This window comes from Cyclopterus lumpus, chromosome 15, assembly GCF_009769545.1.
Source record: "Cyclopterus lumpus isolate fCycLum1 chromosome 15, fCycLum1.pri, whole genome shotgun sequence".
Taxonomy (NCBI): Eukaryota; Metazoa; Chordata; class Actinopteri; order Perciformes; family Cyclopteridae; genus Cyclopterus; species Cyclopterus lumpus.
Genome location: NC_046980.1, coordinates 10,859,656 through 10,877,826, shown reverse-complemented (window position 1 = coordinate 10,877,826; position 18,171 = coordinate 10,859,656). Strand labels below are relative to the sequence as shown.

The following is an 18,171-nucleotide window of genomic DNA, read 5'->3' as shown; positions in this document are numbered from 1 at the left end:
TGACGAACACAGATAACGCATTTAGAGGAGGAAAGTAGGAATTACACATTATTCTTTCAGACCATACAATGTTCTTTCTTGTGCTGTCCATCAAACACTGCATCCGCTACAGTTATGCAACCACTCTGTCTGAGTTTGAATAAAACAGCTGTGAAAGCATGAATTAATAGTAGCATGGGCAGTGGTTACAAGTCACAGTGTCCCTCGACAGCTCCCCACAAAACCCGGAAAATTCCCTGCAGATTAGTTTTTCATTCATGGGTTAGTTTGTGAACAAACACCTTTGAGGAACAGCCCCACTCAGTGTCATCATGTTGTCAGGCTGAAAAGGATTCCCTGCATGGCAGAAGTCTGCATAGAGGTCTTGTGGGAGATCGAGTGTTTTATTGTTATTGAAGCTGAATGGGATACAGGGAGTGGAAGAGGAGAGGACATTTTTGAGGAGTCAATCCGAGGCCAGCAGGTCTGACTGAATTGCCGTAAGCAGGGATGCAATGATGCATTTTAAGGAACTGTATTCATAAATTTGTAGCAATTAGCTCACACACACTTTATTTGTATGTAATGTTGACATCTTTTTTGTCTTGATGCTTATAGTGTAACTAAACATTGTTTAGTAAAACCTACAACGTTTGCGTGAGCTCGTCATTAAAGTGAAAATTCTTCTTTATGTCATCTTTTTGAATTAAGAACAGATTTTGTATGTTTTCATATCTCCTGTTGACATAATGTCTGCAGAGTAACTGATGACAAATCTAGCGACCACTGGGAATGCTTTTCTGGTTTTGACTCTGAAATACTTGTCATCATATTGGTTTGGCTAATTTTTCCCCAAAAGGATCAACATCATAAATCTTCCAAAACAAATTTAGCCTCCTCCTTCCACTAAAATGAGAAGAAGTGCCGCAGAAATAATATGCAAATTCATAAATGACCGCAATCAAGTTAGTTTCTTCAGATTATAACACTAGAGGCAAATTATAGCAGAGGGAACATAGTGGTGAGTTCTTAAACCTGTTAAATGAAAATCCTGCATCGTTCACAAAGTAAGTTTACTCACCTGAAATGATCAAGCAATGGTGATCTGATCCGGATGGAGCACATACAGTATGGTGGAAGGCTGTTTCTGAAAGGATTTTGGAAAGTTAATGACCTCTCAGCCTCACACATTTTTCATTGTTTTATTATTACTATTAATTTTTTTTAGAATCGTATTGTATTTTCAGCAGTGAAAAACAAAACTAAGCCAGGGTGCTGGATGCTGTACTTGTCGTGTTGTCAGTTTTCATGCTCAGTTGTGGGCAGTACCCTGAGGTATGGGAACAGGTTTGTAGGCCTGTGATATACAGCAGAGAAAAGCCACACTTTACCCAGAGTCTGTGGTGTTATGTCACAGAGAGCCTCCACTGAACTCCCACGTTCAATCTTTCATACATGGCTACCTTACCACTGAGTTAGCATCGCTGTAACAGCTGAACAGTCATACGTCTCTAAAAATAATGTTGCCCTCTACCAACCGCGCTGTACGCATGCATAATGTCCATTGTGGTAACTCAGGGCAGTGGCAGCGGCTTTCTAAAAAGTCCCAATTTGATATTCTGCACGTATACTGCAGTTTTAAAAAGGAATACTTCATAAGCTTAGGCTGTTGGGTGGAGAATTGGTACGGATGGATAAGAGTTGAAGAATGTTGCCCTCTATGCAGGCTGGTCACATCCTCTCATCTTCTCTGCGCTGGCATAATCCCAGTCGGGGTCCTCCTCTCCGTCTCACGCACACATGCGCACACACAAAGGTTGAACACACACACATGCACACACACGCACACACATCAGACCCACACACACACACACACACACACAATAAAACTCTCGCACACAAAGAGGAGACACGTGCACAGACACGCACACGTTGTGGCATTTAAGCTCTTGCTGTGCCTTAGAGGACATGCTCTAATGTTCTCCATCCCTCCACTCCTTTTTCTTCAGCGGCTCTCTCTCACTCTCATTCTGTCTCTGCCACAAGCCATTTCCTGCCACCTATCAACGCTCCTCATATCCCCGAGGAGAGCTATCTCTAATTGTCGCTCATCCCTCCATCTCCTGCCATCATCACCTCCATCTTTCTATATCCTCTATCTCCTTCGCTCAATCTCTTTTGTCCTTTTGAAATTCTCGATGAACCATCAAGGTCACCGTCACACTGTCGGTCCTTCTGGAAGGATACCATGAGACACAGGATGCTAGAGGAAGGGAGACCTGCCCCTCTAGTATCCGAAGCATACTGTACATCTCACTTGGTCCTCCTCTGTTCGGATTGTTTAATGCAGCAGTGACACATCACAAATAGTGGACGAATAGCAAAAATGTACTATTTTTATGAATTAATGATACTATGGAAACAACTATGAGAGGGGATTTTTCAGACAGGTTGTCCTGTCCCTCTGGAACAAATCCCCACAGGCCTCCTCTTCATCTTCACAGCTGTTCATTTTAGGAGCTGTCACTCTGTCAGACCTGAGAGGCTTTCCTTCATACCGCCCCCCCCCCCCTCCCCACCCTCTACCCCGTCAATCACTGTTTCTGTTGCCGAGGTACGACACTATGTGGCCATCTCACTCATAAAGGCCACTAGGGTTAAATGAAGCAATTTACAGAGCTGTGGCATCAGTGGGTGTGTTTTGATTTATGATATTGTATTTCTTTTCAGAGATGAACAAATATATATTGTGGGGGCCTGCCCGTTTATTTGCAATAATTTCTTGTTTTTGTAAAATCAAACAATATTCTGTAGTCTGTCTGAAGGGTAAGGTAAAGTTCTTATTTTCCATACTTAGCAATTGGTAGCAATGCAAATGGCCATAGTGTTGTATCTTTCACCCCTTTATGTATTATTCTAATTCCAGAGCTAAAAATAATGATTCTTTTCATTATTGATTAAAAACCATTTTAGAAAATACAGAAAAATGCCCATCACAATTTCCCAAAGCTCAATTTCTTTAATTGTCTTATTTTGGACAACCAACAGTCCGAAAAATATTTAGAGCACAATTAAGACTAAGGAAACCAGAAAATATTTAAATTTGAAAAGTTACAACTTACAAATTAACGTCTAACCAATGCAGCTCTATTGTTTTTTAGTACATATGTGTAGTTTGGCATAAAAAAAAACATTCAAAATATCACATTAGCCATAACTGTCTGCTTGTTGTAACTTCTCGGTTTGCACCTGTCCTGTTGATCATCCCAAAGTTAATTTTTAGTGTTAGCATTTTGAAAGTGTTACGTTTCACACCATGTTTGTATTTTCACACATCCAAATCAGGTATACTCCCAGTAGTATCGCCTTTTGAATTTTGCAGTGTCTTGTTGACATACATGAATAGTTTGATCCCAAAATCTGCTACAGAAAAAGCTGCCTTTTCCACTTTTAGGACCGGCTCATAAAATCATGTTTGGCTAAATGCAGTCTGTCTACAAAACTGCTTTGATCATTATCCACATTTTCATTAAAACACAATCCCAGACAATGTATCATTTTTTATATAAATAAAATGTTCTAGTCTTTTTCACACTTGCGCTTTTTTTTTTACACCCAAGGCCGTTTTCCGATAATGTCAATCACATTGTTTGTAACTAAAGAATTTTTTTTAAATATTATTTTTATATTACCTCAATAGGTACAAGGCTGTATTGTTTCATTTGTTTGTGAAGCATTATCCTTCCCCACACATTGAATAATGAGAATTAGGATGACTGATAAGAGGATTCTTAAAGAATAGGATAACGTCCCTCTACAGATCCTCAACCGGTCTCTCCAGAGGCAGTCAATGCATGACCTTGGGCGGCAACACAAAAGGAGCAGGCTGTAGCAGGAGAAGAGATACTATAAATACTATTGGGATGGTGACACATTGTCTATGTCACTTTTAGATTTTTAGATCTTACACCTTACACTCTTCCCCATTAGACTGATGTAAATGACAACAGTGACAATAATAAGTCAACAGTGGATTTGACACCGACTAAAGCATCAGCTTCTATCCTGCCTGTTTTTGTCTTTTGCTCCTATCACCATTTATGAGTCTTATATTTCATGTCTGGGTATAATAGGCCCTGCACTGTTGACAGTCAAACATGCTAAATGATTGTGCTTGTCTATTTAATTTTTTAACATAGGGACAATGTTAATGCTACTTTTAATTAGAAGAGTCCCATTCTAATGGAGGTGGCAATTAGCATTTATGCCATTGGAAAGTCTGTTCAGAAGCTGCCTCTCAGCTGACTTTCCCACCAATGTCTCTTGTCCTGTTTGTCTGTCTTAAATACAATTTATGTTTTATTTGAAATTGGGAAAAGGATTTTGAACTATATTTAGAAATAACATTTATTCCCGCAAACTTGTGTTTGGTTTCATTTACTATTAATCCCCATCGAATAATGCGTGTTTGATCCTTCTTGTCCAATTGGTAAGAATGCTCTCGTATGAATTGGTATGCCTGTGTTGCCTGTGAACCAGTAGTCTGTGTTGGGTTATGCAGTGTGTGACTGGAATACGGAGTGTGTTATTCTGACCGACTGCCGCATCCTTCGTACACATTCAGAGCCCGTCCCGGCTTTTGAAGCGGAGGCAAAGGGACGACCGCGATGTGTGCTGATGTTCGGATGTATGCCATCAAAGTTTAATGAGGGTTTCATTGGTTGACATTTCCCCGATGAGAGCTCACTTGATCACCTCCTGCAGTGACGCGTGATTCTGTTTCTTTTTGTGTCTCAGTCTGCATTTGACGCCAGACCCGTGTCTGATAAGTACTATTATTAGTACAAGCATTTATTAAAGCAAAAACCTGGATGCAAATGTTTTTGCAGCAGTGCAAACATAATTTGATGAGTGGAAGTATATGCTATATAGTTGTGTCTGTTTTCTGTTTCACTGAAAAGCATATTGAATATGAACTAATATTGACTGCAGCTCTTTTCATTTGTTTGAAACCGGCAGATGTATGTTTAGGGATTAAAGCCAAGGAAAGCAGAGACAGTACACTGGTTTAGCCAGAGCTTTCCTTGGCTGTGGACTTCTCGGCTGAGGCATCGATCAAACATTTTGGAGCTCCTCTTTCTGGCTAGAGAGCCATGCCAGATTAATGAACAAGCTTATCCCGATGCCCCACAGTACTGATGGGCATTCTTGACTCCCCACCGAGGATTCCCGCTCATGTAATCTTGGGGAACCCTTCAGGATTCTTGGAAAGTATTTATTTCAGTGTTTGACAGAAAAACTAAATTCTAGTTCAGATTTCCTCTCATTTCACACCTATAGCTACACAAGCCTACAAGGATATTAGTTTTCCTGCCTTTGATGTTGACGTTCTAGCTCTGTAATAATAGCATGGAGAACAGCTCACTGTTGGGCTGCCTCATTAGCACCAGGCTTTGGATTTTATTTATAATGTGCACAAGTAGTTTTTTTATTTTAGAAATTAACTGAAATAGTTTCAGATTAAAAGCTCACGCTTCCTTCTATATACTTTGGGCCAAGGCATTAATGGAGATGATATATGAACGGTGAATTAATTTAAAACCAGCGAGGCAAAAAGCAATATTCTTTTTTTTATGCCAGAAGATTTCCTGTTCACACAGAAAGTAAGTGAAGTGCTTTACTTAACAAAATGGTTTATATGCCAACAATGCAGTACAAAACAATTGCAACTTGTGCTTTCAAAGATGTTTGTACTTTGGACACAATTGGACGCGTGTACACTGACATCAGATTATCTAGGAAGGGCACACAGATGATTTTGAAACAAAAAATGTTAATGCCCCCTGATCTTCACCAACAAAACCACAAGGATTATTTAATGATATATTATAGTTGTGTAATATAAACTCTACCAAGGCAAGTGCACCCATGTGTTGTTAAGCCTCCCTCCACCCAGACCTCTTCCCTTACGCAGAGTTTGTGGCTCTACAATAACTTCACCTGACTTCCTCCTTTGTGTCATGGTTCCTGTTAACGCTCAAGGGCTTGAACATGAAAACAAATGTTTTGAGGCAATTACTGATACTATATAAGTCACCTAAAGATTTGATCTAGTTTGCCCACTTTCAAACGCTCCTATCCACTGTATCCAGGTGTGTGTACAGAAGGCTGTGTATTTCACAGAGTTTTTCCTGATTCAATGTGAGGTCCTGGGACAGGGATGTCGTATGTGTACAGATTGTAAAGCCCTCTGAGGCAAATTTGTAATTTGTGATATTGGGCTATACAAAATAAACTGAATTGAATTGAATTTCAATACTTTCATGGTATTTATACAGCACTCAGACCGGTTTTTGAATAAGAAAAGAGATGAGAATCTAACTTTTTACAATATTGGATCTTTAACTGATAGTTCTGTCCTCCATCTTGACCGTTTGAACTGCAATGCAGAGGAGACACAAGGCTTTTGAGTCAGCACTCTCTTGACCTGGTCGTCCTAAATGTGAAGCGGTTATTTTGCACGTTGTCAGCCCACATCACGAGGCTCTCTCCTGGTTTAACGGCTGCACTTTCAAATTCTGTTATAGGGCACCTCACATAATATATGAGCTCTCAAATATATTTAGAATGCCAAATAAAGTGAGTGTCAGACTTGCACGTGTGTTACTAGTCGATATGTAAGTCATTACATGTTATTATGCGTTAACAGTGTCATGTAAGAGCTGCCACATTTAGCCTACTGACAGATTAAGCTTTGCACTTTAAATAAGCCAATGTAAACCTACACGGCTATTACCGAGAAAATGTAGACACCCCGTCCGCATGCTGCTCCTTTGACACGATGCTGACCAGTTTGTCTACAGTGTCTCACACGTATCATTTTACCACATGTGCATCATCATTAATCTGCATACTGTATAAACAGCCCCATTAAGTAATTTACAACTACCACAGATGCAGCAACAGCTATACTTAGCAATCCTTTTTTAAATTTCTCACTTTCTTTTGTAGGCGGAGGGAATGCCCCTCTGCCATTACCATTCTTGTAGATTGTGGGTTTGAGGTCGACAGCTAGCCCTCGTAGACATAGTGAGTGGTAGACAGAGAGAGAGAGAGTGTGTGCGAGAGGGAGAAAGGGTGGGGGGATGAAATGGAGGGGTGGACCAGCTTTTACAGCTGAATAACTGGGTCAGTTTAAGATGATGACGCGTCTTATCTCCTCAGCTCATCGCTGGGTGTTCACTGTTCACTGCACAGCTTTTCAGCAACCAACGACTGCTCAGCTATACATCTCTCTGATCTTTTCTCCCGTCCTCTCTTTCTCTCTTTCTCCCTTTCTCTTTCTCAACCCTTATGACCCTGCTACTACCACAAGCACTAGCTCCAAGGAAATGCCAGTGAATGCATCTATATGCATTGTCTGCAACTAGCATTTCAGGGCAATGCTTGAAATGGTGCTTCTCCATGTGAGGAGGTCTGACAGTGTCAAGTGTCACAGAAAAAGACAGCTTTCGTTTGTAGTCGAATCAACTTAGACATGACGATGTCATTGTGGAATGGAGTTGTGTCGAAATAACATTTTCTTATCTCTCTGCAACACCTAAAACGGGGCTCTATAACATCGGAGGACTCAGTAAAAAAAAAAAAAAAAGGCAAAATTGATGCAACAGATATTATCCTATTTATTCCATGCATTCTTCTACCTTGTCAAAGCCTGGTGTCTACATTAACCACAATGCAAAATCAACCACCTCTTCTGACCTCCAGTTATTATTCATTTTCAATCTAGTAGCCTTCAGCCAGTTTGTCTTTGGCGTTCACCCTGCACCTGCAAAATACTATCTCACTATAAGCATTCTATGCCATTTAATTATGAATCCCAGTGCTCTTCTTGGCGAGACCTGCCCTGTGCAGCATTCAAGCGCTATGATTGGCCAGGAGCCCATGCTTCCCGAGGTACTGGTAACTTGATTTTTTTATATCCTATCCTAATTCTAAATACTCAAGGTCAATTCATAACCTCAATCCTTCGTGTCTGCCTTTCCCAGCTTTGCAGAAAAGCAGTGGGATTCATAATAATTCTATAATGCCATTTTAAGGGAAACCAGACATATGTGTATTCCTGTATGGACAGGGCATTGTTTGGATCAGCTAATGTCCTCCAGTCAACTCAGTCTCTTCCTAATCAGACCAGTGGAGGCTTTTCATTCAAACAGCATGATGTTATCATAGTTTCAGCTTAAGCCTTCTCCCCATCTCCTTTGTGTAGAACATCATTGATTGATATCATTGCAATCGTCCTCCATTAAGCCACAAACGATAAAAAATGCATGGGGATGTTTTTTTTCACAATACATAGGATCAATCCAAAGGACCATCACATAAAAGTAATCAAGGTCCCATCATGAATAATGAATGGGACAATCAGCAGGGCCAATGGGCTCCTATTGGGAGATGGCTTAATGGAAGAAAAGATCCCTACAGGGGAGGAACTATTGTGCATCGCTACGCTGGTCAGCTGCTGCGAAGATGATGATCATGATAACAGAAAACAATATCCAAATATGTATTCATTTTTCTACATCTACAACACTGAATATTGTGTGTGTTTTGTCTGTGCTACTATTAAAAGCTAACAATTGAAACCATAAATGCTGGAGAAATTGTGGAGGAGAGAGAGAAAATCACCACCGTATCTTCTGGAGCTGCCCTAAAATACAAATATTCTGGGAGAGCACTTGGACAATTATGCAACATATTCAGGGGCAGCAGATCCTATTCACATGCACATCACTTTATTTGGGCGATCTACCAGAAGGAATAACTGGAAATGACAGGTACCTCTTGAAATATTAACAGTAGCAGCAAAAAACGCAATCACTCGTAAATGGTTACAAACCGACCCCCCTCCATAGAAAATTGGACTGAAACCATTAAAGAAATCCACGAGATGGAAAGAATGACCTTCCTTTTGAGACTAAGAAAGGACAAATACATAGCAAGATGGACAAAATGGACACAATATATGTCAGAATAAGGAAATTGGCAGGTTTTCGGAGTTTGTTGGCTCTAGAGGCTCATTATCTCATAAAAAGACAAGTACCATTCTAAGATGTAACTCCATATATATATATATATATATATATATATATATATATATATATATATATATATATATATATATATATATATATATCTCTTTAGATCCAAGTATAAGAAACCCTGTGAGTAGAACTCTTTGAATATATTTTCTTATATCTGATGGTTGGACCGAATTTATGGTTGACCTGATTGACTGACAACAGCGTTGCATGGTTGTTTTGATTTTTTTTTTTTTTTCTTATTATTTGTACTTATTTACTTGCTTAAACATTTATCTTTTATTTAATTGTTCCTTATTGCCAGACATGGCATGGTTAATTAATTGTATCCTTCCTTACTTTCAAAGGATGTATTTCTTGTCAAACTGTAAAAATATCTAAATAAAAATATTATGTATAAAAAAAAAAGGAGCTATCAATTCTGTTACTATAATGTCACTGTGTTGCTACAGTAAGTAATACATTCACGTTTTGTGTCATCAAGTATATACAAGATAAAATATATTATGAAGAGACAGAAAGCCCACTGGGCTTATTTAAAGCCTCCACCTATATAATAGTACAATTTCCCAATAGACCAATAAGTTGTATCTTATGAATATACATAAGATACAACTACGTAATAATATTGAAAACGTATTTTTTACAAGATATGCTACCAAGAGGCATTGATTTAAATTAATTCACTAACTGTAATACTTAGCTCATTTGGTTTTCATAAATGATGTAAATAAAATGATGTTACATGAATAACTTAGATGCACGGCTCAGGTGTTGCTGCTAGCTCCGCAGGTGGCCTCACCTTGCCGATCATAGTGTACGTAGTCAGTGAAACATTATACAGACCACAGTCCAGCAGGGCCGCAATCTCACGCAATGCAAGCACTGACTCAGCATACGTCGTTGAGGGGTGCATGTCAACACTTGATAACTGGGGTCTTGCCTAAGCACTTCCTCTCGACACATTGTTGCTGCTCTTCTGTGCAGTTGAGCTTACACATGTGGGTCCTTTCTTTGCTTCCTAAGATTGTACCGACTTGGCTCTGCCTGTATTTAATAGCCTGCATTTATTTGCTGACATGAGGGTGAGCCTTTATTATTCAGCGCATTGTTTTTGAAAATGTTCTGCAACCCACAGGAGGAAAGTCACTGTTTAATTACAGATACCGTAACTAGTGTTTCCTTTTGTGTCCCCAACTGAATACTTTGTTTACGATAGTGTACATTAATGAGCACAGTTATAAGACTTTTGCTGCTCTTTGCATGAAAGTAATGTCTTTCTTTCTCTCCTCAGGTGGTGTTAGTCTTTGCGCTCAGCATCGGGGCCCTTGGAATATACTTCATAGACTCCTCAGAGTAAGTATACATTTTATGATGTGTTTTCTGTAATTATTTGAAATTTCACACATGTTCCAACAGATTTACTGTAGAAATATATAAATAAAGATGTGCTTGTATTTGTTGATTGCATATATATATATATATATATATATATATATATATATATATATATATATATATATATATATATATTTGCCTACATACTCTATCTGGATGATAGGTTGAGTTTTTACTCATCTCCACACACTGCAATCTCTGAAATGCAAATGCACGTATTCACTCCCCCGCAATCCGTGATGCACAGACACACACATCTGCATCTGTGGATTTTTCAATGGGAGGCCTGACAGTCTCCATGGTAACAGAGACAGGCAGATACTCTATGTGGTGGGTAGTTGTTCTATGTGTGAGTAAGTAAGTGAGTGTGTGTGTGTGAATTGTCAGTTTATGCATATCCCAGAGACAGATAGCAGGCCTGGCATCTCTCTGACAAACACTGTAGCTATATTTCCACACCTTCCACACCCAAACTTTACCTTCTAAAAGATATAGTTTACATTTTTGAAATGTTTTGAGGTGTTTTTGTTTCATAGAATTATTGAAGCATAAGTTTTGGCAGCCGATACTGGAGAGATGCTCCATTATCATGTAAAAATAAACAGAAGAGGGGCAGCTGCATCTTAATTCACTTTGATTTGTGCTGTGGTATGGTCATGGGTTCATGTGTACATGTGTACAGTAGATTACACTCTATATTAAACAGCAAAACTATTTTGACATGTACCAGGAAATCCCAAAAAATATCTATCTATCTATAATGCTATGCCTTTCTGCTTTTTCTGTTTTGTTTCAAGAAACAGCAGAACAAAATTAAATGTATTATCTCTCTCAGGCACATTTTTGAAGGTGCCACGTTATCCTGTATGTTTGCTGATGGCAATTTATACTTCTGTAGCAGACCGTTTTGGAGCCTCAGAGTGCACTGATTTTAAATCAAAGAAAAAGAGGCAATTTATTGTTTCCAATTATGTAGAAGTTGTCACATGAGCCTCTGGCAGTGCAATAACCCAAAACGTTTTGCCATTCTCAACACATAACTCTGTGCCTTTGACTCACAGTATTTCATGCACGACTGATTTACCAAAATTAAGCTTCAAACATTGCTGTTGTGCCTGCAGTTATGGGATGTTGATTGCAAAAGGACCATAACATATTGACCTGGTACTGTATCTTTCTATTTCATCACATTCATTCCTCTGTTGGCTGTTGTGCCGGATGATATCTTTATGTAATGGCAAGCTTTAATACAATATCTTTGAAAGCCTGTCCCTGCAGGAACAGAGAGTCTAAAACAGGGATAGTGATGTCAAATTGTCAAAATAACTGAATCTAAAAATCCAATTTGTACAGTCTTATCTCAGCAGTAGTGGGAAATTATTCGTGACATGATTCCAGTTATCCATGTATACCTCAGGATAAAAACCTTTTCTTCCTTCTTATCCCGCCCTCTTTGCTTTCCTTTCTACCTCTGGCATTATTTTAAGCAAAAAGGGGTTTCTGGAGACAAATATGCTTCATATAAAAGTGTATAATTAATAGTCATATGATGTCTAATGCAAAGCAATTACCCCAATCAATCATTGGCCATGCGAATGATTAATAGTCAATGAATTATTAAAATCCAGTCCAAATAGCAGCCTCAGAGAATTGTTGGGATACAGGCAATTATTGGAGTAAGGGTGAAATGAAACCTTCAGAATGTCATCAGGATAAATGGCTTATTGTACAATGCTGTTACATTTAATGTTTCTGTGATGCAAAAAAAAAAAACGCACCCGAGTTACCTCACTGTGTGGCACTGGAACATCGGATTACAAGTTACGCTGCTCTTCACCTATGGGAAGTTTATAAGACCTAGAATGACTTTGACAGATCCGTAAACAACAACATGTCAGACATAACAAAGTAGGACATTTGAAAGCTCAAGGTTTGCAGAGATGTACCGTGCCATAACATCAAACCAGCAGGGCAAAAAGAGAGAACATTTAAAGCACTGTTTGGTGCAAAGCTGTAGTTTCTCTCAACGTAATATTTCCTTGTTGTATCTTGTGTTACAGTGCACTTATGAGTATATTTCTATGTGAGTCAGCTTCCCTGAGGCATTGCCCGAATCTGTCGGTGCTCCCATTAAGCTGAGGCCTTTCCTCTGCCCTCATCATCGTGATTAGCTCGAGCTTGTCACTTGTGTGTGCAGATCGTCTCAGGGGGACTACTGATCAACCCAGAACAGGTTGAGTCGACTCAGGGGGCTTTGACATCCTAAAAGGCAGCAGGCTTGTGTTATACATACCTTCACTACAACAGCTGGGCCTCTTATGTGCTCTACACCCATTGTTACATGTCAATAAACTGTAATCTTTATATAATGTCTACTGACAAAGACCCTTTATTTTTAACCAGCCACGTCTATCCAACCAAATAGCGTCACAGTCGGTCAAGATTCAGTCACAGACCCATGAATTCAATTGTTTATGGTCAAACTGCCATTTTGGCCATCAGATGACGTGAACATCGTTCTCAAATTGGCTGTGAAAAAGGCAACAATAATGGGACAAATGAAGGTTGAGGTAATAGCTAAAAGAGTCATGTGGTGGAATAAGTGCATGTGGGTTGGACCTGGGGAGGCTGGGGCTGCACAAAGAGCTTTTGATGTCTCCCTCAGTGAAGCCGGGGAACCCCTTGGGGCTAGAACATATATACACACACTAAGTAAAATGAAAAAAGTACCATTCTGGTGGCCAGGCAATAGTCTTCCAGGAACTGTTTTGTTCCTAGCTTTTGACATGTGGGTGTTTTGTATAGCAGGAGCTCTGTTGGCCAACATCCTGCAGCAAAGATCCACAGAAAAACACTGCAAAGCCTTTTGTGGAAGTTTGAGGGGAGGGAATTCTTAATTGGCTGCCCTCCCAGTTAAACACAGAGATTACTGGGCATTGACTTGGCAACCGTGTTGTTGTTGTATGTTTTTTTTTAACGAATGGGATTTAATATGAGGCTTCCCTGAGAATGACCATCCATCTGTTTGTGTACCACAGTTATGCACAATACATGTTAATGTATGATAAAATGCTGCCTTTTGTGTTCCTCTGCAGCAAGACTTCACTCGCCAAACTGATGCTATTTTGGTGACATTTGGAATGGGAGGATAGTGCGTCCTACCTTCGGAATCTGCTTTAATACATTAATACCATCCTTCATCCCTTCTTTTTCCTCCTCTGCGCTCCCATGAAACAAATAGAGAGGAATGTAGGACAAAGTCTCTGCAGGCTGCCGGTAAAAGGGATGTCCTTGTTCCTGCTCCACTTCTGTTTCTATTTCACTCCTCTCTCGACCCCTTCCTTCCACACATGCGGGCTTTCACATGCACACACTTGCATAGTAATGTATAGGCGCGCACACACGTTCTGTCTTCTCGTCTAAGAGACCTCATAAGCAGCGGCCTGTGCCTGTAACTCTAGCAGTAGCGTGAGATCAATGTCTGCGCTGGAAAACATCGCCTAGTGGCTAATTAATGGGGTAAGGTGAGAAATATGGCTGAGCAGCGAGACACGCTTGGTGAAAGCTAACCTGTATAAAGATCTGTCCTTGATCTGGATGGATTGAGTCTCCAAGTGGGTCAGAGAAGACCGTGTAACCATGAGTTGTTGTAGCGACTGTGGGTCAGTGGTTAGCAGGTCTGTCTTTCAATCAGGGGGTTGGTGGTTCAATCCCAGCCCTAGTCGATGTGTCCTTGAGCAAGACACTTAACCCTGAATTGTTCCCTGTAGCTGTGTCTACAGTGTATGAATGTAACATGATTGTAAGTCGCTTTGGATAAAAGCGTCAGCTAAAATGACATGTAATGTAGTTGGTACCAAGTGGTTAAGATTAAATACACAAACAGTGGCAGAAAGAAATGTTTTATTTCAAAATAAAATGTTCAGCCATTTCCTAAAATGTAATTATATACTGTTTCACACACTTGTAGGGAGAATCTGAATGAGCGAGTTATCAACATTTGCGCTGGAGAAAAAAAGGAGAATCTGAAATGTCAACATCGCACTTAAAGATAATATGCTTTTTTAAAAGCGCAATGGAACAACGCAGCGCTGTTTTATGATTGTGGAGCCTCCCCTGTAGACTGAGCATGAGCTGAGAACGGTGACGACATTTTCAGTCCTGCCGAGCTGAACATTAGTGTGATAGTATAACATGTTAGCCCTCAGGTATTATTCTAATGAGAGTGAAAAATTACGCTCGCTGTCACTTTGGTAAATGCAGCTTCGATGCGTTAAACATGGATTGAAGTCGCATGTAGAAAATGACTGAAGAGATTAGCAAAGTCGCTTTCAGTGTGATCATTTTTCTGGTATCAGTGTTTATCAAACTCATCGTGGTAATGTAAAGGCCTTTTGCTGTTGCAGTTACTCGATATCCCTCAATGCAGACCAGAATGGTTATTTTCAGACTGCAGCGTGAACGCAGCAAAGCATGCTGTTATCTTAATAAACCCAAGATTAAAAAGAAATGATGAGTGCCTTTGTGGCTCTTTTTTTGGAATGTCAAGCCACAGTGTCAATTCCCGTTCACTCTTTCAGCTTCCACTCAGATAATTCAATATTTAAAAAAACAAAGCTACACAACATTTTATGAAAACTGTTACCCAAATGCACCACTTTTGATTCCTGACAAATACCAATTATATGAATATTTATGAATGCAACTGGACCTCACATGTTATGAATAATGATGAACGGCTAGAAACAGCATGAAAACATGCCGCTTTGCAACTCCCACCACCGTTACCAAATGATTTTGCATAATTATATAGTTTTCTAATTGCCTTGTTTACAGTTCCCATGGCTGTAGATTATTTTTCTGTATTGATAGAAAGTTATTTTACATGAGGATATCTAAATGCACTGATTTAATGACCTGAAAAGAGAATTAAAAAAATATAGTACCACCAACTTCATTTGCTTGACAATGTTAATCAATGTGCCGATAACCACTGAATGTGGCACATAATTACAGTTTTTATCTCTTAATTGGTTTGTGTTCAAAAGAGAAGTGATATGTGTGCAGTTTAGCTTTGGCTGGCTTCTGAATAAATTAATCATAAACCAAAGTGTAAGTGTAATTGGTCTCTTGCAATGATGGAGTTTCTTTTTACATCGCTGTCTCATTCACTCTCTCTCTCACTCTCTTTATTCTGATTTTGAGTATGTTTTGTTTCTGAGCATATTGTACGGAGTCTTGGTTTATTTTAGTGGTGTGCTATTTTCACTCACAAACCAGTCCTTTGGACTCTAAAATAAATAACGTCTTTGTAGAGGAAACGCTTGAAGCGAGATGCAAGTCATTTGTATTCAGATGAAAAAATTGAGTTCGCTATTTTTAGTCTGCGTGGAGAGGTTTTATTTGTCCATTGCCCTTGTAGGTGCTAAAGTATTTCTTATTTTAGTAATGGTGCCTTGGCCTAAATCAATCATGTAAGTACTAACCTGGCCTTCTTTCTGCTTCACAGACCTCTCCCTGCATGTATCCCCTAAACTTACATGCACTACCCTCAGGAGGAATTCTGCATGTAAGCTCGACATTCAGTTATTGTGCTCAAGTCACGTTCTAAATGCATTCATATTTTTCTGTTTGGGTTGTATGTTGATTGTATGTGGCGACATGAATTATAAGATTCTTATGAGCTTACTAGAGCAGAAGACATTTGTGAGATATGAAGAATGAGTCCGATTTGGTGCGTTGCACTGTGGTTGTGGGAGCAGTGTGGAGTTGTTGTTGTTTTCTCAGGGGGCGACCTTGCTGTTGCTCCTGCAGCTAGCCAAGGTCATGTGCGGGCTAACAAAGGGCCGGCTCCTGCTGACTGGCTGAAGGTGTTTCGGACTATTTTTAGAACAAAATCATCAACATACTCCTTTGCCTTTGTGAACAAATGAGTTTAACTTGTCTGGTTGAGTTCCTGGTCAGAGGAAGTTGAGATTTAGATATTCTTTGATTTTATATATACAAAATATTTAAAAAAAGTATAATTATACATTTTGTGTTTATAAAATTGAAAAACAATCAAATTAAGCTACTGATTTCTACCTTTTTGAAGTAAAAAAACTGGACCTGCGATTCTCCCAGTATTGTTTTTCTCTCCATCCTCACCTCCTCTTCATCTTCTGCATCTGAAGGAAAACAAAGATGACACAATGTTGCTTGCTGGTAGTCTGAAGCTGAACTTTTCGAGACACCACGGCCACTTGTTACGTGAGTTGGGTAAACGATGAGCACGTTGTTGACAGAAACAAACTACAGTGTGTAGGCTGCAGAGGAAATAGAAACTGCAGGAACCAGAGGAGACCACAGTGAAGAAAACAGGGCTCAGAGAACTGAGGTCATGTATCTCTTCTTAAAATCGATTGTGTGTCCGCATCACTTTTCTTTTTTCACCGTAAAGCATGCGTCTCCTACAGGGACTTCATTGTGCATTCAGGTGTACCTCTTAAACTTTGAGAAACTCAAGCTGTTGTTGTAAAGTGCTCTCCTTCCATTTGGGGGATCTTCATTTTCTTTTGACAGCTTTTTCCCAATAGACTGAAATAAGGTATTGATATTACATAGATGATCATTTTTTTAAGTTAACCATCTAGTGTGGTGCACAAACAAATATCACACTTGATACCATGAAGCTCCTCTTTTAAAGAAGAATTTCAAAATAGAAAGGACAGTTCTGAGGGCATGACACCACTGATCTGTTGATCTAAGCGAATCCAGCCTCTAACAATGGCATAGAAGCAGAGAGCATTCCTCTGGGAACACAGTCCCCCTCCCTCTTCACTCTGTCACTTTCACATCTTCTCCTCTTCCTCGCCCTCTTACTGTCACTGCCTCTCTTCTCTCCCGTCTCTTTTATGTCGCCATGTCTTTCTGCGCTCTCTCTCTGTCTCTCTCTCTCTCTCCCTCACTTCCCTCCCCCTTCCTGTTAGGCAGGATGTAACGCCCGTTTGTGCCAGACCTGAAGGAGTAATAAGAACTGCAGATCTATTTTCTTTAGGACACCGGCAGCATGTGGTCAGGAACCCATCGTGATTGAAGAGTGAATGAAGTGACATTGAAAACTGGAATTAGGAATTTTGTTTGTCTTGCTCTTCGTGTTGGAAAGAGAAAGAGAAACACCATTTTAACAAAATCCATAGCATCTCATGAACATTTTAGAGGCTAAACATGCTCAGTTTTTGTTGAGACTACATTAATTAATGAATGTGGTCAAAGACTGGACACACACTTTGCTGGTTGTTGGTGTGAAAGTTGGTTTTCCAGCAATTTTGGCCCTGGACATATGCTATGAAATCCTCTAATATGAACCCAATGCTCAGGCACATTGGACTGATTTTTAAGGCCATAGTTGCTTATGATGCATTGATTCTAACTATAAAGCTAATTCACAATTGGCAGGTGCATTGCTGGGGACTCAAGGGTCTAATTTGGTGCAATTTGGACACATGTTCAATATTGATATACTTTGAATAAACAAGTGAACAGCGCTTTGTGCAGCTATTATCACCTTTTAAAGTTGTTGGGATGAGATTAAATATCTCAATTGACATAAACCCCCACAGCACATCTAATCTTTATCCATTTGCTTATTTTGCTTCTTCTATTTGCTCCTTTGAATGCAGAGTTGTGTTTATGAAGTATTTATCATGCCGGC

The 18,171-nt window shown here is 39.6% G+C and overlaps 1 protein-coding gene across 4 annotated transcripts in view; it reads left to right on the top strand.

Annotated features, from left to right (window-relative positions):
• kcnma1a (potassium large conductance calcium-activated channel, subfamily M, alpha member 1a) overlaps positions 1 to 18,171 on the top strand; it is a 122,298-nt gene that overhangs the window by 42,529 nt on the left and 61,598 nt on the right. For all 4 annotated transcript variants that reach the window (XM_034551798.1, XM_034551799.1, XM_034551800.1 and 1 more), the window contains exon 3: positions 10,375 to 10,436. In XM_034551798.1, coding sequence (XP_034407689.1) covers positions 10,375 to 10,436 — 62 coding nt within the window. The remainder of the gene's footprint in view (positions 1 to 10,374; positions 10,437 to 18,171) is intronic.